At 42.8% G+C, this 22,513-nt stretch overlaps 1 protein-coding gene across 1 annotated transcript in view; it reads left to right on the top strand.

Moving 5' to 3' along the window:
* CALN1 (calneuron 1) overlaps nt 1-17,902 on the top strand; it is a 296,785-nt gene extending 278,883 nt beyond the window's left edge. Inside the window, 2 exon segments of the mRNA XM_032216504.1 lie at nt 13,922-14,075; nt 17,775-17,902. Coding sequence (XP_032072395.1) covers nt 13,922-14,075; nt 17,775-17,902 — 282 coding nt within the window.
* Nucleotides 17,903-22,513: the final 4,611 nt, after the last annotated feature.

The raw sequence follows: 22,513 nt of genomic DNA, 5'->3' as shown, positions 1-22,513 counted from the left end.
GTTTAAAATATATATACAGTTTGTTTAGAGTTTGGTTTTCCTTTGTTTTTAAGCATACTTCCTTGTTCCAGATGGTAGAAAAATGCTACTTGCTGTTGTTTGCCTGACGTATCTTTCCTTCACTTTGCAATTTACACAGCTTCTCACGCTTAATGATTTGGGAAAGGTCCATGAAAGGCACCCCTTTGAGATTTAACTGGAGGACTGCAGTGCTGGAGAGGTGATGGTACCATGAAAGAGAGGCAATTTGTACAAAGCCTGGCATATAATTGTAATAAAAGAGCAAAACGTTCTTTCTCCATCTATGAGGACTTTAGCGAGATTTCCTTCTTCTTTTTCCATCTAAAGCAACACATTCAAAATTAAACTGAGCGACAGCAAAAGCCATTTCATGGCTCCCTTTCTTTTCTTTTGCTTTGTTCAGTCACTCCTTAATCTTGGATATTTCAACATTTTTAATAATAAATAAGGGAGACGCAGTGGCTCAGTGGCCAAGACGCTGAGTTTGTCGATCAGAAAGGTCGGCAGTTCAGCGGTTCGAATCTCTAGCGCCGCGTAACAGAGTGAGCTCCCATTACTTGTCCCAGCTTCTACCAACCTAGCAGTTCGAAAGCATGTTAAAAATGCAAGTAGAAAAATGGAAACCACCTTTGGTGGGAAGGTAACAGTGTTCCGTGCACCTTCGGCATTTAGTCATGCCGGCCACATGACCACAGAGACATCTTCGGACCTCTCAGGCCAGAGTTGCCCCCTGGGCCTTGAGTTTGACACCCCTGCTCTAGAACATGCCCAAAAGATCTCTTCCACTTCTGCTCAGTGACTTTCAAGTAAGAGAGATTTAGGAGAAATCTCTATTTCACGAATGAAGGCAAATATATGTGTTGCAGGATTCAATCTGGGTCAGTCACAGGACCAGAGGTTTAGTCTTCTGAGCTTTCAGACTAGTGCTGGAGCCCATCCTCAGGGAACTTATCTCTAGCAGAATGTGTGCTTTCGACTACATGGAGTATTTATGTAGTGCCTGGTTGTTTGTGACTTTTTAGTTGTTGATTGGGGTGTTGGTGGCCAGTTATTAAGTCATTGGCTGTTGTTTCCTTGTGCTGCCAAGTCTTCAGTCAACAGGAGTGCCAATTTACCACCAGCTTATCAGGTACTTAGGAGCTGAGGACGGCAGCACAACATCCAAGGACTTAATGGCCGTGATCAATACCAGAGGTGATATTCAGCCAGGTAGCGGAAATTTTGAGTAGTTTGGAGAACCAGCAAATAGGCTGACCATGCCCCTGTTGCCTCCCAGCTGATCTTCTTTTGTTGCCTTGAACAGGAGAATGGAGCTGGAAAGCAGGTTAACAGGGTGGGGTGGGGAGGGAATGGGGATTTTGCAGTATTCTTCCCCTGACATGCCCACCAAGCCATGCCCACAAGACCACACCATGCCCACAGAACCGGTAGTAAAAATTTTCGAATCTCACTACTGCTCAATATCTCAATCAACAGCTAGGGGCCACACAGAACCAGGCACCACATAGCAATAGCAATAGCACTTAGACCTATATACCGCTTCATAGTGCTTTTACAGCCCTCTCTAAGCGGTTTACAGAGTCAGCCTATTGCCCCCAACAATTTGGTTCCTCATTTTACCCACTCTGGAAGGATGGAAGGCTGAGTCAACTTTGAGCCTGGTGAGATTTGAACTGCCAAATTTCAGACAGCTGGCAGGCAGCAGAAGTAGCCTGCAGTACTGCATTCTAACCACTACGCCACCATGGCTCATAAATACTAAGTATGGAATAACCCAAAGCACACATTCCGGGAGAGAGAAGTGCCCTCTTCTACTTGCAGTCCAAGAGCTCAGAAAACTAAACTTCTGGTCTCAGTGACCAACCCAGATTGAATCCTGCAGACCTTCATTTATCCTAGTTACCTAATGATTCTATTATTGAAAGATTCAGTTGCCTTTACCTTCCCTAATTGACAGGAAGAATGATTACAGTTTGATCTAGTTCTGGTTTGGTTTTGGTTACTGCTATTTGCACTTTGTACAATCACAGTTGTATTCCATCCCATGGTGCCATGTGCTAAATCTATCTATCTATCTATCTATCTATCTATCTATCTATCTATCTATCTATCTATCTATCTATCTATCTGTCTATCTATCTATCTATCTATGCCAAATACCACTCACTCATCACGAAATTTCCAGAAACGTAAAGCCTACAAACTTGAAATTTCGCATGTATGTTCCTCTTGGCTTCTAGGTGCTCGCTAAGAAAGGATTTTTCAAATTGACCATCAGATAATTAATATTTCTTATACAGTAATTATCACGCTCTGATGCTAAGGGATTCTACTCCCCCTCCCCACCTGAAAAGAATTCTGTTTCAACTTCCAGTTGCCTCACATTCCGTTACCTCAGTTCAAACTGGCGGACATTCCACTCCTTCACTCAGGAGAGGTCTGGGGCTCCTTACAATACTAAACATCAGTACCTCACCAAAATGTCTATGCCTTCCACCTATGTAACTGCTTCCGGACTCAAGACGCCAAGAGCAATATCCCCTTATGTGTTTCAATCACCAACCACCACTGAGCCAACAGATTGAACTGGAGTGAACCGGATTTCTCCTGCATTGCCCAATCACATAGTTTCATCATGAAGCACGTGTATCCAGCTAGTAAATAAATAAATCCATCCCAAAGGGGTATCTTGAGATGCTTAGTTCCCACTTCAACTATTTTTTTAAAACTAGTCTAAATAACCTGGGTTGCTTATTTATTTAATGTAGGTCTGAGTACACCAAAGCAATTGGTATGATGACTCATAGATGTATCATCCCACTGTAAAAGAAAAAGCAGCTGACAGTTATTATTTTTTAATGTCATCTGTCATTCCTAAGAGGGGGTGGGGATCTCTTTTAAGCCCGATTGGCAGATGGCTCATATATGAGCAGTGATTTCTGTAAGTCAACTACCAAGGATTAGAACCACACTCAATTCCATAGCTAATACTTGGATACTAAGAACTCTATTTGTAAGCATGGTGAGCCTTCTGTATTTTGTTGCAGACAAATGATATTATCTCATGTCTACTACATCACGGCGGAAAAAAATCTAGTTGACCACTAGATGGCAGAGCAGAGTTCTGTTTCCCCATTGCTGTTTGCTGCCATCTGGTCACCACCCAGATTATTGCAGCCCAGGTTATGGGAATCTTATAGAAATGTGGTCTATTCAAGGAAGGCCCATGAGGTATTGCAAATTCAGGGATGAGAGTCATCCACCATTTTGATCCATCTTTGGAATAGAATAGAATTCCTGCTTAGGCAGGAAACCCTACACCGCTTCAGACAAATGTATATCCAACATCTTCTTTAAAATGTCCAGTGTTGGAGCATTCACAACTTCTGGAGGCAAGTTGTTCCACTGATTAATTGTCCTAACTGTCAGGAAATTTCTCCTTAGTTTTAGGTTGGTTCTCTCCTTTGTTAGTTTTCACCCATTGCTTCTTGTCTTGCCCTCAGGTGCCTTGGAGAATAGTTTGACTCCCTCTTCTTTGAGATATTCCCTGAGATATTGGAACATTGCTGTCATGTCTCCCCTAGTCCTTCTTTTCATTAAACTAGACATATCCAGTTCCTGCAACCGTTCTTCATATGTTTTAGTCTCCAGTCCCCTAATCATCTTTGTTGCTCTTCTCTGCACTCTTTCTAGAGTCTCCACATCTTTTCTACATCGTGGTGACCAAAACTGAATGCAGTATTCCAAATGTGGCCTTACCAAGGCATTATAGAGTGGTGTTAACACTTCACGTGATCTTGATTCTATCCCTCTGTTTATGCAGCCTAGAACTGTGTTGGCTTTTTTGGCAGCTGCTGCAGATGGCTGGCTCATATTTAAATAGTTGTCCACTAGGACTCCAAGATCCCTCTCACAGTTACTACTACTATTGAGCAAGGTACCACATATACTGTACCTGTGCATCTTCCTGACATCTGTCTAAAGTCTGTTTGTTTCCTCAGCCCTGTCTCCTACCCTGAGAGACATGTGAAAATGTAGTGCTGAATGTCTATGGATGATTGACACTCCAGGTCATGATTATCTCAAAGGTGTTTTGGGGGGGTCATGTTCTCAAAAGGCAGTTTTCTTCTCTGAAAACTGGGAGTTGAAGTCCATACATCTTCAAAGGTTGAGAAACAGTGGCGTAATTTATTTAATTTGGGGCAACGAGTCAAGAAGATTTTCTGTTTGTTGCAAGATACTTCCCCAAGATTTTACCAATGTACCTGCTGATATTTGATTATTTTGGACTTTCTTCATCAGAATCTGAAGAAGTAGCTTGTAAGGATTTGTTTTTAACTAATAATTTGGCTTTGATATTGTAAACTAATAAACATGGATATTTTTAAAGTGAAACAGCATAAATAAATAAACAAACTGATCTTAGCCAAGCAATCCCCCTTCCCCAATCCACACATATGTGTATGACTAGGAAATATAATATCTGTTGGCTGGGGAGCCGGAGAAAAAATTTCTACGTGTTTGCTAGCAGTCGAAAATGACTTGATAGAACATAATCTGTCAGTCCAATGACTGGAGATATACTCTTGTTACATCCCCATGTTACTCAAAAAATCCTGTAGATGTAGAACAATGTGCTTGGTGGCAAGTTTGTGCTAAAAGCTGTTGTGATTTCAGGGATTTAAGTAATTTGAACAATAAATATCTAATTTTTAGATTTTAGTTTCTGGTTCAAAAATTAGTTTAAGAAGGCCTTTAAAAGTGGAGATGATGAGAGAACCAATATCAATGACATAGTAAATCAGTATTCTGTTCACCCCAAAACATGAGGACACATGGATGACACTGTAGAGAGGGAGGTATTAGTTTAGTTGTGTATTCCTCACACGTAAATGTTTATCTGCTTAGTCTTGCTCCTAAGTACTTGCTACTTATCCAAGACTAAGTAGTGATTATCTAAGAGAGGGGTGTCAAACTCAAGGCCTTCAGGTCAGATCTGGCCCACGGGATTCTTATATCTGGCCTCTAAGCATACCAAATCTGCATTTCTAAAAGCTGGCCTCCTCAGTTTCTGCTTGTGGGTGTTAGAAGAAATGTCCTTCTGGGTTTGGCTCCAAGTGGAGAAAAAGACACTGGAGACATGGAGGTTGCTTGGAAAGATGGTTTTAATGGTGGACAGGACCACATGGCTTGAGTCCTGAGCAGAAAAGGTGATCACATGCTTCAATGTTGGTGGAGAAGAGAAGAGAAGGCAAGGCAAGGAAGGAAGAGAAGCTGAGTCCCTGGTTTTATGCCGTCTCTGGCCTTTGATCTTGTATTCTGATTGGTTGTCAGACTCCCATTGGCCCATGCAGGGACAACTCTCTAAGCTGCGTTTTGAATCCAGGTTTGGTTGAGTTCTCAGATGCCATGTGGTGAGTTGGGTAAAGGGCTAATATTATCATGCCTTAATCCCATCACTCTGGAGCTGAAGGGGAGAACTCTTTATTATGTAAAGTGGACTAGCTCAGGCTTTAATGGCCCATTGACAAAGTGGGGATGGGCAGGAAGCTGCGGGCAGCTATTCTGTCTTTTAAAACATGTTTCTTCCTTTTCACATCCAAAGAAATATTCTGCCTTTTCAATATTTCCTAGCATATTTCATTTTTCTGGGAGCGGGCTGGGTGATAACTTCCTACAGGGGCAGGGAGACTGGTGCTGGTTTCTGTCTCCATTAAGATTTTTTTTCCTTTAGAGGAAATGTTCTATCCCACCTTTTTTTAATATTTCCCAAAATGGTTCATTCTTCTGGAATGAATGAATTTTTTGGTCTCCAGTCCCTTAATCACCCTGGTTGCTCTCCTATATACACACACACACACACACACACACACACCACACCACACCACACCACACCACACCACACCACACACCGCACACACAGGCTGCAGAATTCTGGAAGTTGAAGTCCACGTGTTCTTAAAAGTTGCTGAGGAACTTTTAATTAAGAAATATTGTTCTGCTGAAACTGCAGAGATTAAGAGGAATATAAATGTATCCATTAAATTTATGAGAATAATAATTGCCATTTGACAGTGTACTCTTGCTCTTCTCGATTAATTCCCCTTACCACTTTTACCTCTCAAAATAGCAGCTATTACTCTAATAATTAATTTGTAAATTAATCTACCCAGGTTGATAGAAATAGGGGCACGGGACATACGTTCCTCAGAATTTAGCATTCCAAAACATAGCACAAGCTTAATCTTCCCATCGTTTCTTTTTTTTCCTTCTGAAATTATGACCTTAACTCATATATAATGCAATTCATCAGTACAATTCATCATTAATATATCATCCCGTAGCCTGTAAACCACCTGGATAAGGAAAAAGATATAGTTCTCGTTCATTGGGATCCTATAAAAGTGTCCACAGGAGTGTCATTAATCCACACACAGCTTTTACAGTTGTGCGACAAAATTCTCCAGTGACCCATTGAGGGCATATACCCATGATGGCGAACTAATAGCACATGTGTCACAGGTGGCACATGGAGCCATATTGGATGGCATATGAGCCATCAGCTCCAGTGCGCATGTATGCTCTGTCCACCTGATTTTCAGCCTTTAGGAGGGCCGGGGGAGGCCATTTTCATCCTCCCCATGATGGGCATCTGGCAGAAACCGCAGTGATGTTGATGTCATTACACACATTATTAAAAATGCATATAGGCACCCTTAAATTAAGCTAGATTTCTGGTGACTACATTTACGCTTTTGGCAGTATTGCAGAAATGGCTTGCCATTGTCTCTTCCAGTTTCTGTTTCCATCTTCCCAGACTACTCTGCAGCTCTGAGATATCAAGGTCAGTCCTTTTCAACCTTGTCATCTTGAAGATATTCAGACTTCAACTCCCAGAATTCCCCAGCCAGAATGCTGGCTGGGGAATTCTGGAAGATGAAGCACATACATCTTCAAGCTGTCAAGTTGAAAAACACTAAGTGGTCTCCCATCCAAATCCTCACTGGGGCTGATTGTCAATTCTGAAGCGAATCTGACTGAAGCCATCTTCTGCTGCCTCCTATTTGCCACAAACCCATAAGGGGGAGGAGGGACATGTTAACCTAGCTAGTAGTCAAAACAAAAAGCTTTCTCGTAGGAACAAGAGGTCAAATACACAGGGGGCAGTTGAAGGAGGAGGAAACTTAACCAAGGAGCCTGCCAAATGTCCTGAGTGGAGAATGTGACCTGTGACAAGAGGGGAGGGTATCAAATGCTATTTTAATTATTTCATTACTGGGGAAAACTTTTCCTAGTTGGTTTTCACTGACTGTGCCGATTTAATGCATCCAATAAACATGTTCTTTGAGGAATCTACCTGCCTCGGAGTTCTGTTTTTGATGGGTGTATTACTTGGAACACTGACACTGATATTACTTAATTTCTGAGACCAAGCAATGTGTCCTTTGAGTGAAGCCCAACTTCTGTGTTGTTTTCTTGACAACAATATAGAAGAAAACATCATTTTCTTCTTCTGCAATCTTTCAGATATAGATAACTGTCCAGGAATCCTCTTAAATAAGCAGGATTATTCTTCGCTTCTGAGAGTCACTAAAGGCGATTATGTTTTGTCACTTGCTGAAGCATAGCCAAAAAAAGTTGCCTCTAATCTTCCTCCACCAACCACTTGTTCTGTGACTATTCAAAGATACAAAAATACTGAAAAGGAGACTTAGGAGCGGTTCTCCAAGTTACAGCGATTGCAACATCTCAATGTGTTCTTGCAACCTTCCCTCTCAATTTCCAACTGTGACAAGCGAAGTCAATGGGAAGCCAGCAGGAAGTCACAAGTCATGGTCATGTGACATTGTGCTTAACGGCCCCTGGAAGTTTGCTAAACTGCAGGTAAAACTGATTAACTGACGTTGTAACTCAGGCATGGTCACGTGATGTTCTATTTTATGACTGCATCATTAGCAAAAGTGTTGGAGTGGTGCTGTATCCGAGAGGTGGCACTCTCACCTCACAATTAGAAGACTGTGAGTTCAATCCTATATAGAGGCAGATTGAGATTATTGTTCTGATCTGGGCTTCCCCAAAAAGCATGAAGCAGAGTCCTGGTCCTGACAAAACCACATTTATTAAACAAATGAGAATTCCTCTCATTCACATTCAGCAAGGCCTGGCAAACAGTCTTTCAAAGGTATATTTATGATCACAGACCTTATCTATCTTGGAAAGCTGCCATGTAAATATTTTCCAAATGAGGTGCTGTGCAAGGAAAGACTGGGCACGCAGTCTCTGAGATTCACACTCATGAAAATAATCTAATGACTGAAAAACTACATTGTTTCCTGCAAAAGCCCACTCCTCTTTCGCTCCTCTTTTATTTCCTATGGGAGGGGCCATTCACCTTCTACCTGTGGCTTTACTCCCAAGTAGATCCTGATTTCTGAGTTGTTCTTTTGTTCTGGCAGCTCTGTGCATGCACACACTGGGAACAGGCTCCAGCTGTTCCTCTGCCTCACTGCTGTCTAGCTTCGTAGGGATCTCATCACTGCCTGATGGCCTCGACCCCACTTCTGCCTCCAATGCAGACCCCTTGTCCGAGCCTTCCCCAGCCTCCAGGACTGGCCCATGCACCTCCCCAACCTCCTCACTGTCCCACTCTGCTTCCAGCTCCACTGGCCACTGGCGGGCCACAACAAATATATCTTTTGAACAAAACTCCGCATTGGCAACAGGAAGGACATCCAGCCATTAAAACACTCTACTAGCTCCATTCAGTTGCCCAGATTCCACCCTACAGGGAATTATGGGTTTATTAAAAGATGATGATGATGATGATGATGATGATGATGATGATGATGATGATGATGATGGACACACAAAGTTAAAAAAAAAGAACGCAACAAACACCAATCAGAAGGCCTGCCGGAAAAGCCAGGTTTTAATGGCTTTGCAAAAGGCCATGAGAGTGGGGATGGCCCGGATCTCTAGGGGCAGCTCATTCCATATGGCTGGAGCGGCAACAGAGAAGGCCCTACTCCTAGGCACCGCCAGCCGGCATTGTCCTGCTGAAGGCACCCGGAGAAACCCCATCCTGTGTGATCTTATTGGTCTAAGGGAGGTATGTGGCAGGAGACGCAAAGTAAGAGCAATCATCACAGCTTCTGGCCATCCAGATAATTTGAAAACAACCCCCAGTTATTTCTGACGGTTTTCATCCTTCATCCAGAAGACCAATGTTCTATTTCTGTTTCCAAAGATGCTCGTTGTGCAACGCAGAGTTCTAAGTAATATTTGCAAGGCCTTTTTTTCTTCTTAAGTTCCTTTTTGTGGCTCAATGAAACCTTTGCTATAATGCCAAAAAGCTCCCCCACCCAACCAGTTCACCTGCACAGCCATTACTAAAAATAGCCATCAATCAATTGCTAAAGTTTTCTCCTTTATCATCCACAGCTGACAGTGATGCCCACCTGACTGGCTTGCTTACCAAGCCATAAGCTGGGTGATTTACAAACTCTGCATTTTTTTTTCCTCTGGCATCTGGAGTTACTATAAAAAGCCAGTGTCATTTGTGACAATCACACTTCAGGAGCTGTTTTCTTTTTTTAAAAAAAAATGTGTTTGGCTACCTCTTGTGGGCAACAGCAAAATAACCTTTGCAGTTCTTCTATCAAGCTCACGCTTAGAAATATGTATCCAGCACCAACCAGTTGTAGAGTTTCGGACAGTGGTGGTAAACCTATGGCTCGTATGCCGGAAGCGGCACACAGAGCCATCCCACGCGGGACTCGTAGCCTTGTTGGCGCCTCCTGTGCATACACACACACACGCCAGTCAGCTGGACTCTGCATGTGCAGGAGCACCAAAACGCAGAAGAGCAGCGTTCTGGTGTGCATGCATGCTCCTGCAGCCAAGCTTCTGTGTTTTCGTCACATCTATTTGCGATGGCCAGCTGTTAATTGGGGAGGCACCTGTGCTGGAAACCGGAGGTTCTGGTGCCAGCACATGCACTTCCGGATTTCAGTATCCTGGGCACATGAAGGCCAGTGAGGCCACACGGTCCAGGCAGGACAGTTTTGTGTGCCATTTGTGGCACACAGGTCAGCACACAGTGACGTAAAAGATTAGCCATCACTGGTTTAGGATCTGACATTTGACATAGGTTATATTCGTGCTACGTTGTGCTGTATGCCACTTGGTTTCTGAAGTTGGAATGGAATAACAGAGTTGGAAGGGACCTTGGATGTCTTCTAGCAATAGCAATAGCAGTTAGACTTATATACCGCTTCATAGGGCTTTCAGCCCTCTCTAAGCGGTTTACAGAGTCAGCATATCGCCCCCACAGTCTGGGTCCTCATTTCACCCACCTCAGAAGGATAGAAGGCTGAGTCAACCTTGAGCCGGTGAGATTAGAATCGCTGAACTGCAGATAATAGTCAGCAGAAGTGGCCTGCAGTACTGCACCCTAAACACTGCGCCACCTCGGCTCTTCTAGCCCAACCCCTGCTCAAACTGGAGACTCTATACCATTTCAGACACATGGATGCCCAATCTCCTCTTAAAGACTTCCAGGGTTGGGGCATTCACAACTTCTGGAGGCAAGTTGTTCCACTGATTAATTGTTTTAACTGTCAGGGAATTTCTCTTTAGTTCTAAGTTGCTTCTCTTCTTGATTAGTTTCCATCCATTGCTTTTTGCCCTGCCCTCAGGTGCTTTGCAGAATAGCTTGACCCACTCTTCTTTGTGGCAGTCCCTGAGTTGTGCTATTGTCATATATCATCATCACTACTACCAATCAGAGCTTTGAGATGTTTGCTCTTTGTTGAGCTACGTACATCCTACGATATCTAATTCACAAAAATGTACAGAATCCGTGGAGAACTCACCAATAGATATTATGAGTTTCCCTGGACCTCTTCAAAGGTTGTCACTGAAATTTTATTGCAAAATGATAAAAGGGATGGTATAGATTATTTTTCATTTCATTTCATTTTTCCCTTTATTTGTATGCCGCCCTTTTCCCTGGGGGGACTCAGGGCGACTCACAGTTCAAAAAAGGGGGGGGCGGAAGGACAAACAATTTCCAACATACAGACAATACAACATATTAAAAAACACAACAGCCACACAAATTCGAGTGGGGTTAGAGTCTTAACCCCAGGCCAGCCGGGACAGCCAGATCTTTAGGGCGGCGCGGAAGGACTGGAGGGTGGTGAGGGTCCGAATCTCCACGGGGAGTTCATTCCAGAGGGTCGAAGCAGCCACCGAGAAGGCTCTCCTCCGGGTAGTTGCCAGTCTACACTGGCTAGATGATGGAATTCGGAGGAGGCCTAATCTATGCGATCGTATCGGTCTAGTGGAGGTAATTGGCAGTAGGCGGTCTCTCAATAAATTAAATAAAAGGAGATAACAGACTCTTTAAATAATGATCACAATGGCATAAAACAAGAAATAGTTAATGGGTCTGTGAGGAAAGTAAAGGACAAGAAGTGAAATGTGGTTGTTTTTTTTAAGTTGGGTGTTTATGCATCTATTTATAATGATAAAATATATGTACATGAATAACTATTGGGTTCATCCAACCCAGGGGACTCAATCTGTTGCTATCTCAGGATAAAATGTTTGCTTCCTTGTGCTGGGTGTGCAGTCTTCAGTGCCCTGTTCAGATGTGGTTGGATTGGAAAACTATCCCAAAGGGACTTTTCCAAAAAGTGATTGGATTTTCTTGGGGTTTTTTTTTCCTTAAAAACATTTTGCTTCTCATCCAAAAAGCTTCTTCAGTTCTGTCTAGTTGCCTTTCGGAAAAGTATGCTATATTGCCAAAAGTATTCGCTCAGCCATCCAAATAATCAGAATCAGGTGTTCCAATCACTTCCATGGTCACAGGGGTATAAAATCAAGTACCTAGACATGCAGACTGTTTTTACAAACATTGGTGAAAGAATGGGTCGCTCTCAGGAGCTCAGTGAACTCCAGCGTGGAACTGTGAAAGGATGCCACCTGTGCAACAAATCCAGTTGTGAAATTCCCTCGCTCCTAAATATTCCACAGTCAACTGTCAGCTGTATTATAAGAACGTGGAAGTATTTGGGAGTGACAGCACCCCAGCCACGAAGTGGTAGGCCACGTAAACTCACCCAACATCAGTGTGTGACCTCACAAATGCGCTTCTGGAAGAATGGTCAAAAATTCCCATAAACCCACTCCTGAACCTTGTGGACAGCCTTCCCAAAAGAGTTGAAGCTGTTATAGCTGCAAAGGATGGACCGACGTCATATTGAACCCTATGGATTAGGAATGGGATGTCACTTACAGTAAGTTCATATGCGAGTAAAGGCAGGTGAGCGAATACTTTTGGCAATATAGTGTACCTTTGGGACAACCATGATCTGGATGCCTCCAAAGACACTAGAAGATTATTTGTTCCTATGTTGTCTTTCTATTCAGCCAACCTCCATATAGACAGGACTCTGGCAGGTTCTTCCAAATGATGCCTAATGACCTAACCAAAGAAATTATGTCTCTGCATAGATTCCATAGCCACATGGCTGCATCTCACACTGAGGAGATCAGCCTCCAAAGGTCCATCCAGCTAGCCTTCCCATAGTCAAGCTACAAGTTCTACAGAAGGATGCCTTAGGATAAAACCAAACAACTGATTTGTGTGTGTGTGTACGCGCGTGCACACGTGCATGTGCATGCAGATTTCACAGACACCCTGGGGATATCCCAAGAATTGTACACTTTTTTCCCCGAATGTCATCACTCTGCTTAATAACTAATTCCCAATACAGTGTCAATAATTCACCAAGAATGTACTGCTATTCTTCTTCTCTTCCTTCCTAGTATCTATCTCTCCCCACTTATGACTATAATCATGTTGCTTGTATCTTTCAATTTATATTGTTTTATTTGTTTCCTAGTATGATTTGATAGCTTATTAGTAACCTTGACTATCACTAAGTGATGCATCTTTTTATTCTTGATGAATGTATTTTTATTCTCCTTATGTTCACTGAGAGCAGATGCACCAAGGACAAATTCCTTGTCTGTCTAATCAGGTTCCACCACAAAACCGTGTTCGACTAAAGGGCGCTCGACGAAACCGCGTAGCTGACGTCATCACAGCGCGACAACAGCGCGGAGAAAAAAGCACGCTGTAAACGCTAAACCTAAAATTAACCCCTAAACCTAAACCTAACCCCCTAAACCTAATCCTAATCCTAAACCTAACCCTAAACCTAACCCTTAACCTAACCCTAAACCTAACCCTAAACCTAACCCTTAACCTAACGCTAAACCTAATCCTAACCCTTAACCTAACCCTAAACCTAACCCTAACCCTTAACCTAACCCTAAACCTAACCCTAACCCTTAACCTAACCCTAACCCTTAACCTAACCCTAACCCTAACCCTAACCCTAACCCTAAACCTAAACCTAAACCTAAACCTAACCCTTACCTTAACTTGAATCGGCTTGCTTTCAAAGCGCTATTTAAAGCGCCCTTCTTTCTCCGTGCTCGCTGTTGTCGCCCTGTTGATGACGTCAGCGACGTGGTTTAATCGGGCGCGCTTTAGTCGAGCGCGGTTTTGTCGTGCCACGGTCTAATCATACTTGGCCAATAAAGAATTCTATTCTATTCTATTCTATTCTACTCTACTCTACTCTACTCTACTCTACTCTACTCTACTCTACTCTATTCTATAATAAAAGTATTGGATTTGGGAGGGCAGGAAATCCCATTTCACTGGCTAAAATTTTGCTCTGAAAAGGTCTGAGAACAAAGAGGCCATTTCTTTGTGAGTGTATCTCTCTTATGAAATTGGGGAAAAGGTTTGAACTAAGTGCAAGGGCCTTTGATAGTGTTTTGGTGCAAACTCTGACTAAATTCTCACATTTTCTCTCCCCAGTTTGACATGCAACGGATAACACTGGAGGAGCTTAAACATATCCTCTACCATGCATTCCAGGATCATTTAACAATGAAGGACATTGAAAATATTATCATCACTGAAGAGGAGAGTTTAAATGAGAACTCTGGTAATTGTCAAACGGAATTTGAAGGTGGGTTTCTTTCACACATAGAACACATAAAATGATTTGACTTTCTTCCTCCTCATAGATAAACATTGAACAAGTGAAATTTTTCACTTGTACAGGTAATCCTTCAATGTTCTCCCATACTGGAGCCTGGAATTTCTGTCATATGTTACAAAGGTTGTAATTTGAGGCAATTTCATGACCAAGCTTCATTTTCCATTTTTGGCAGCAGTTGTTACCGTATTTTTTGGAGTATAAGATGTTCCGGAGTATAAGATGCACCTTAGTTTTTGGGGAGGAAAATAAGAAAAAAAATCTGCCTCTGCCTACCAGCATCCATGATATTCCTCTGGCTAGCATCCTGTCAGTGTGTGAGAGAGTTGAGGGCTGTTTGGAAACAAACAGTATTTGCCGTGTGAGCCATAAGGAAGGAGACAGCAAGGAGCCTGAGCATGGCTTGTTCTGTACTAAAGCTGCCTGCTGTGCTGATATCTGAAACTAAAACTGAAAGTGAAACTTCTCTGCTGAACTAGCACATTGGAAACTCTGCTTTTGGCATTGTATGTTTACTTAATGTGTTATATTATATATAAAGATAAGTTATTGAATCCTGCTGTATCCGTTACTTGTGTGTGCTTTCTGAATGTGATTGCTGCTTCAAACTCAACACGTCCTTGCAGCAAATAGCAAATAGCCAGGTCAGCTTCACCACATTATTGCAGCCTGATTCAGCATTGAGCAGCTGATTAGCGGGTGAATCGGCCTCCCGGAATACCCCCAATCAGCTGTCCCAGGTGCAGGGATTGCCACAGACCATCGCCTCCTCCGTGCCTCGCCTTTTTGGCTACATTTGGTGTATAGGAAGGAAGGAAGGAAGGAAGGAAGGAAGGAGAATGAAGAGGGAAGGAAAAAGAGGAAGGAAGGAAGGAAGGAGAATGAAGAGGGAAGGAAAAAGGAAGGAAGGAAGGAAGGAAGGAGAATGAAGAGGGAAGAAAAAAGAGGAAGGAAGGAAGGAAGGAGAATAAAGAGGGAAGGAAAAAGAGGAAGGAAGGAAGGAAGGAGAATGAAGAGGGAAGGAAAAAGAGGAAGGAAGGAAGGAAGGAAGGAAGGAAGGAGAATGAAGAGGGAAGGAAAAAGAGGAAGGAAGGAAGGAAGGAGAATGAAGAGGGAAGGAAAAAGAGGAAGGAAGGAAGGAAGGAAGGAAGGAGAATGAAGAAGGAAGGAAAAAGAGGAAGGAAGGAAGGACAATGAAGAGGGAAGGAAAAAGAAGGAAGGAAGGAGAAGGAAGAGGGAAGGAAAAAGAGGAAGGAAGGAAGGAAGGCAAAAAGGAAGGAAAGAAGGAAATTATAATGAGAGTGGGGGGGGGTTGAGGGAAGTCCTGCCTTAGCATTTATCCACCACAGGTGCCCCCAACATGAGTGACATCAAGCTGGCCACGTCTATCTCAGCCATGCCCACCCCAGGCCCCTGAGGTCAAACACAACCCTGATGTGGCCCTCAATGAAATCAAATTTGACACTTCTGCAATAGAGGATTTTTTTTCTGTCAGATAAAACACATGGCAATCCTATTTCAGAATAAAACAAGATTCATAATCATACTTTTTTTAAAAAAAAATCAAACCCGTTACTCAGGCACCAAGGTTGCAAATCATAGATCGAGGTCATAGATTGCAAAGCTGTGATGTTTGTGGCTGAGTGTATTGACTAAACCCATTTATTGTGCTTGATGAACTTCACTCCATGGCCAAGAAGATAGTCAGAACTCAGCCAGATGTGGTTTATTTGACAAGTTACTTAAATTGTAGCTTTGCACAACATGTGGACGTAGAAGTTGAGGAAATTGTCAGGATCTACTGCCATCATGTGGCTTAGTGCTTCTTTCTTTCTTTCTGACTTTTCTTTTGAGAGAGTTTTAAAAAGATCACCTGGTGATCTTTTATTGCTTAAGATATTCTCTGAAGTAGTTGTTTTTTCCCTGTAGACTTTCCATTATAAGGCAAAGTTAACATTATCAGTCACACTAATGATCTATTGCAGCAAGAATCCAATAATTCTTTTTTATTATTATTTCAAAGGGTTTTTTTAAGGATGATTTTAATAAATAATAAAAGGTTATCAGGAAGAGACTGGACAGCCATCTGTCCAGGATATACCATAGCATTGGGCCGCCTGTTTGAGCAGGGGGTTGGAATAGAAGACCTCCAAGGTCCCTTCCAGCCCAATGATTCTATAATTGTTATGTTTTAAAATAGAAATGAAAAGAAAGATAGTAGGGAAATGGGAAGGGAAAAGAAAGGGACCAGTGTGGGATGAAGGAAAAAAGAGAGGGTGGGAGCATTGACTTCCAACTTTTTTCAGTGCAGTAAAGTACAAAGTAAAATTTCAGCCTCAACTTTTTACTTTTGTACATTTAGTATATACTAGTCATTTCTAGAGGGCAATAATTCAATCCTGAGCTATCTCTATTTTCCCCAGTGGCATAGTTTCTCTTGGAAGAAATTGCATTTGGAGCCTTGGTGGCATAGTGGCATTCCTAATGCCACTAGTGGTTAGAATGTAGTATTGCAGGCTGACTCTGCCCACTGCCAGAGGTTCAATCCTGACCAGCTCAAGGTTAACTCATTCTTCCAAGGTTGATAAAATGAGGACCCAGATTGTTGGGGGCAATATTCTGACTCTATAAACCACTTAAAGACGGATGTAAAGCACTGTGAAGTGATATATAAGTATGTGCTGCTACAATTGTTATTGTTGAGGCTTGTCAGCTGCCAGGCCCTCTAGCAGCCAAATCAGAGGAGGAGGAGGAGGAGGAGGAGGAGGAGGAGGAGGAGGAGGAGGAGGAGGAGGAGGAGGCGGCATGGGAATCAGGATCAGCATCAAGGCAACCTGAGACTCCAAGGGGGAAGAGGGAATGGAGCTGGCAGAGAAAGAGAAAGAGGCAGAGCCTGGGCCGTCTGTCAGCCCTCAGATGGAGAGTCAACAGTCCCCAGGTCTGGAGGTGGCTGATGAAGAAGAGGAGGAACAGTTGGGTCCAGTGACTGATGTGCAGATGCACAGAAGGCAAAGGAGAGGAGAGCAGTGGAAATCTATGGGCCGATCCTTGGGATGGAAGAGCCACCGCTTCTAGCGAAGCCCCATCCCAACTCTGGTGATAAAAGGCAGGGGGCGGAGATAAATAGATGTGGCAGACAACTATTCATCTTCCAGCCAGCCAGACTTGTTAGTCCCACAGTGAGAGAGAAACTTTTTGCCGGGGCTGCTGGCGCTCCTAATAAAGGAATCTTTTGACTTCACTTCTAAGGGTTTGTTGTGTTTGGAGAGCTGGGTTCAGAACAGCTATTTGGTTCCCCTTTTATACGTCAGATTAAAAACTGCTCAAAAATAAAGCATCTGTTGTTCTAGCAGAAAGAATTGAGAAGAATTAAGAGCCGAGGTGGCGCAGTGGTTAGGGTGCAGTACTGCAGGCCACTTCAGTTGACTGCTATCTGCAGTTCAGCGGTTCTAATCTCACCGGCTCAAGGTTGACTCAGCCTTCCATCCTTCCGAGGTGGGTGAAATGTGGACCCAGACTGTGGGGGCGATATGCTGACTCTGTAAACCGCTTAGAGAGGGCTGAAAGCCCTATGAAGCGGTATATAAGTCTAACTGCTATTGCTATTGCTACTGCTAATTGATTTTTAACTTTTTACCTCTTTCCCCCTCCTTTTTTATTTCTTTTTAGTGCATTCCCAGAAACAAAACCGACAGACCTGCGTACGGAAGAGTTTAATATGCGCTTTTGCTATGGCCTTTATTATCAGCGTCATGTTGATCGCAGCCAATCAAATCCTCCGAAGTGGCATGGAGTAGCCATAACACTGTGAAACCAATGATCCACGCATGCGCATGCTGCCCGGTGAACTAATCTCCCTGATCAACTTTCAAATCAACGGGCAAAGGAGAGAGAGAGAGAGGAAAAAAGAGAGAGAGAGAGAGAGAGAGAGAATGAAAGAGAGAGAGAGAGAGAACACATGTGAACAAGAGCGAAGGTTAAGAGGAGCGGTTCGGCAGGAAAACTGTATCCGGCAGCATATCTGTAAATCAACCATATCCTCTTGGCAGGGACATCAAAGGGCTGTCTTAATGCTTTAATGGGTTTTTTTTTGTTTTGTTTCCTAATGCAATAAAAAAAGAAAAGAAAACCATAAGCCCTGAATTATATTTTTGATGTGGTAGCAGTAGATGAAAACAAGGATGCATCGATCAAGTCTCAGAAACTGGTTGCGTGGTAGCATCGCCTACTGGCCAGGACACTTTCATGCATCTGTTTTTAAGTGTCCCACCTTCCAGGAAATGGAATGTCCACATCACCACAAGCAAGTTTGAGACCACGATCTCTACAATTTCATCTGACTTCAGGGTTTGTTTTTTTTTGATTCAAGTGCTGAAGGAACCAGTGAAAAATCCATGTCTGGAGACACGGATATGAATGAAGCTGGTTCAGAGAAGTTTTTGTTCTTCATCTACGAGGCATAAGACTGGTCCAGCGTTTTGTGTTTTCAAACCAGTGCATTCCACTCATCCACTTCCTGCTTTCCCATCAACGCTTTTATGTAAGGAAAACGAAGTTATGCTGGGCATGTCACAGAAGCCAATGCAGAGTCTTCCTATCCTGTTTTCCAACAATGCTGTAAAAAGTTATTGGGCGCCTTGATCCAATGTATAGCTTCATATTCAATATACAGTCTCCATTGATCTTATTCTAATCTGTCTTATACCAAGATTTCCAAACAGAGTTTTGGAGGTTGTTCCCAGCTTAATATCTTAGCACATTTTGCTACAGCGATCCTAAAGGTAAATGATATCTATATGATTGTAGTGTGAGGGTTTAAAATGGATCGAGGGAGTGCTAATTGTCTTGAAGCCTGATGTGAGGTTGCTCCTGCTTTAGGATGGACATCTCCAGTTGAGTTTTTCCCAATGAGAGCATGGATTGGTCCACCACCGCAGACCATAATAGCCTTAAATGCAAAGATGGGGATAGCTCAGTCAACCAGTAGCCAGGAACAACTTGGTGATATGTGATAAGGAAAGGAAATTGTTCTAGAAGCAGGCGCCAGAATTTACCTAACATACTTTTCGTGTCCCCCCAGACTGTGTGGCTGAGATTGTAACTCATGTGACTTTCCTCTGATTAAGCTCCCTCAAATTGAATGAGGCTTCTTCTATCTGTTGGGGTTAAACCAAATTGATTGGAAATGAAGCAGAGGTGGGCCAATGTTAGAGTTGACCTCAGTTTATTTCTGGGGTGGTGTTGGGGGGGCATAATGTAATATGGAGACACAGCGTGTTTGACTAGTTTAGGAGACATACTGTACATTGTGTTTAGGAGACATATATTGTGTGAATTATCCATAATTCTATGAAATAAACTGTATGAACATAGTTCTCGGGGAGCCATACGCAAGAGTGTAGCTACAGTACTACTTCTCCCTTGTTTGCATTTCCCTTAACTTTCCTAGCACACATATGTGTGGTGGGAATGCACAGATGCATAAATTGGAGTGAATTCCACTGAGTGAATTCACTTGTATGAATTGGAAGGGACCTCATAAGTCATCCAGCCTGACTCCTTGCTCCGTGCAAGAAGCCACAAAATCCTTTATGCTAAGCTTCTCGTTTGAAATCTGCAGCAAGGAGTAGTCCATCATTGGTCTTGGTAGACCATTGGACCAATAAGCAGGTTGTACTGTGGGTGTGTATGTGTGTGGTCTGTGCGCATATAAAGTCAAGCTTAGTTTGTGGTGAGTTTGTGTATGTATATATAGAAAAAATAAAAAACCACCATGTAATTTTCCTGGCAACGCTGCAGAAATGGTTTTGCTGTTTGCCTTCTGTGTGTTCACATACACATATCTGCATATATAGAAAATGTTGTACTTCAAATTTTTCACATGAACTGTGAACCTGTGCTACCCTATTCAGAACACCCCAACTCTCCTTTAGGTAGCCAGATCATCAAAATAAATCTGTGTTATTTTTTTATTATTATTCTAGTTTTTAAATATAAGAGATTTCTATCGTTCTTTGCAGGGATGTGGTAGCTCAGCGGCTATGACGCTGAGCTTGTTGGTCAGAAAGGTCGGCAGTTCGGTGGTTTGAATCCCTCGTGCCGCATAACGGAGCGAGCTCCCGTTACTTGTCCCAGCTTCTGCCAACTTAGCAATTTGAAAGCACGTAAAAAATGCAAGTAGGGAAAATAGGGACCACCTTTGGTGGGAAGGTAACAGCGTTCTGTGTGCCTTTGGCATTTAGTCATGCTGGCCACATGACCATGGAGACATCTTCGGACAGCGCTGGCTCTTCGGCTTTGAAATGGAGATGAGCACCTCCCCCTAGAGTTGAGAATGACTAGTACATATGTGCGAGGGGAACTTTTACATTTACCTTTACCTTATCCTTCTCTGCACAACCACCTGAAAGTAGTTTAGAAAAACTTAGAGAATTTGTAGCGTGACTGCAGCAGCAAAAAAAAATAATAAAAAAAAATAGAAGTAATAAAGGTGAACAACAAAATAATAGCTTAATATAGCCAATTACCAACAGGTAGTCCTTACTTACCACATTTCATTTAATGACCATTTGAAGTTCCAACGGTTCCAACGGCCTTGAAAAACTGTATGACTGTTTTTCACACTTATGACGATTGCAGCCTCCCCGTGATCACGTGATTAAAAATTCAGAAACTTGGCAACTGACTCATATTTACGACGGTTGCTGTATCCTGGGCTCGCGCAATCCCCTTTTGCAAATCTTCTGACCAGCAAAAATCATTGGCGAAGCCAAATTCGCTTAGCAACTGGAGTGGTTTCCTTAACAGAGGTGGCAAGAAAGGTCGTGAAATGGGGCAAAATTCGCTTAACGACTCCATTGTGGTCGTAAGTCGAGGACTACCTGTAATAGAAATGATTTAATGTAGGGGCAACAACGTTTAAGGGATGAAGAGGGGTCCGAAAATGAAGACGATGCACCTGGCAAGCATTTTCCCCTTTTTATATTTAGAGATGAAAATTGAAGCATGTTGCAAACCCGGCTGAGAATCCTTAGCGTGTGTGTGTTTGCCTAGCAACTAAAATCCCACAAACTGGTGCCAATATTGGAGCACTCAAAAAAGCCTTTTGTGTTGTTTCAGAACAATTTGGCTCAGCAGGAAGGCATGAATTGACCAGTGGCCAGTCAAACATGCAAATTAGGCATCCAACATGAAGTTCTTGGATTATGTTGTTTGGCCAGCAATTACAAGCATCCTTCCTCCCAAAGGTGTTTTTTTTTCCCCCCAAAGAGGCCACTGGACTTTCTTGTTTTTCTTTGAAGACGTTTCGCTTCTCATCCAAGAAGCTTCTTCAGCTCTTGGACTAAAAAAGGTCAAGTTTGTTTTGCTTCTCATCCAAGCTGTGAGCCGAGGTGGCGCAGTGGTTAAATGCAGCACTGCAGGCTACTTCAGCTGACTGCAGTTCTGCAGTTCGGCTGTTTAAATCTCACCGGCTCAGGGTTGACTCAGCCTTCCATCCTTCCGAGGTGGGTAAAATGGGGACCCAGATTGTGGGGGCGATATGCTGACTCTGTAAACTGAAAGCCCTATGAAGCGGTATATAAGTCTAACTGCTATTGCTATTGCTAAGCTGCCCCCGGAGCTTCGTATAATCCCCGACCTCCAGTCCTTCCGACACTCCCTAAAAAGTTAGCTTTTCCAGCAAGCCAACCTGGCCTGAACAAAATAAAATAAATGATTGATTATTGTTAATTTTAATTGAATTTTTAAAATGTTATTGTTAATCTTAATTGGGTTTGTTTTTTGGATACTCTATCTAAAAATTTTTTAACTTTTGTAATATGTGGTTTTTTTTAATGTTGTACACTGCCCTGAGTCCTTTGGGAGAAGGGCGGCATATAAATCCAACAAACAAACAAACAAATAAACAAACAAACAAGAAGCTTCTTCGGTTCTGAAGTGAAGAGCTGGAGGAGCTTCTTGGATAAGAAGCAGAGTGTCTTCAAAGAAAAAACAAGAAAGTCTCCAGTTGCCCCCTGAAAAAAAACCCTTTGGGACAACCATGACCTGGATGACTGAGAATATCCAAGGACTATTACCTTGAATGAGCCAAGGTGGCGCAGTGGTTAAATGCAGCACTGCAGGCTACTGCTAGATCAGCAGGTCAGCGGTTCAAATCTCACCGGCTCAGGGTTGACTCAGCCTTCCATCCTTCCGAGGTGGGTAAAATGAGGACCCAGATTGTTGGGGGCAATATGCTGACTCTCTGTAAACCGCTTAGAGAGGCCTGAAAGGCCTATGAAGCGGTATATAAGTCTACTGCTATTGCTATTGCTATTGCTACCTTGTAATGTAATTCAGAAGGGGGAAGGCAAAAGACAGACAGGAGAATGATAGAACCAAATTTTAAGAAGGTGATGTAGCTGAGA

The sequence above is a fragment of the Thamnophis elegans genome, chromosome 4 (genome assembly GCF_009769535.1).
Source record: "Thamnophis elegans isolate rThaEle1 chromosome 4, rThaEle1.pri, whole genome shotgun sequence".
In the NCBI taxonomy this organism is placed as follows: domain Eukaryota; kingdom Metazoa; phylum Chordata; class Lepidosauria; order Squamata; family Colubridae; genus Thamnophis; species Thamnophis elegans.
The sequence above is the reverse complement of the archived record's forward strand: the minus strand, read 5'-3'. Positions and strand labels throughout refer to the sequence as shown.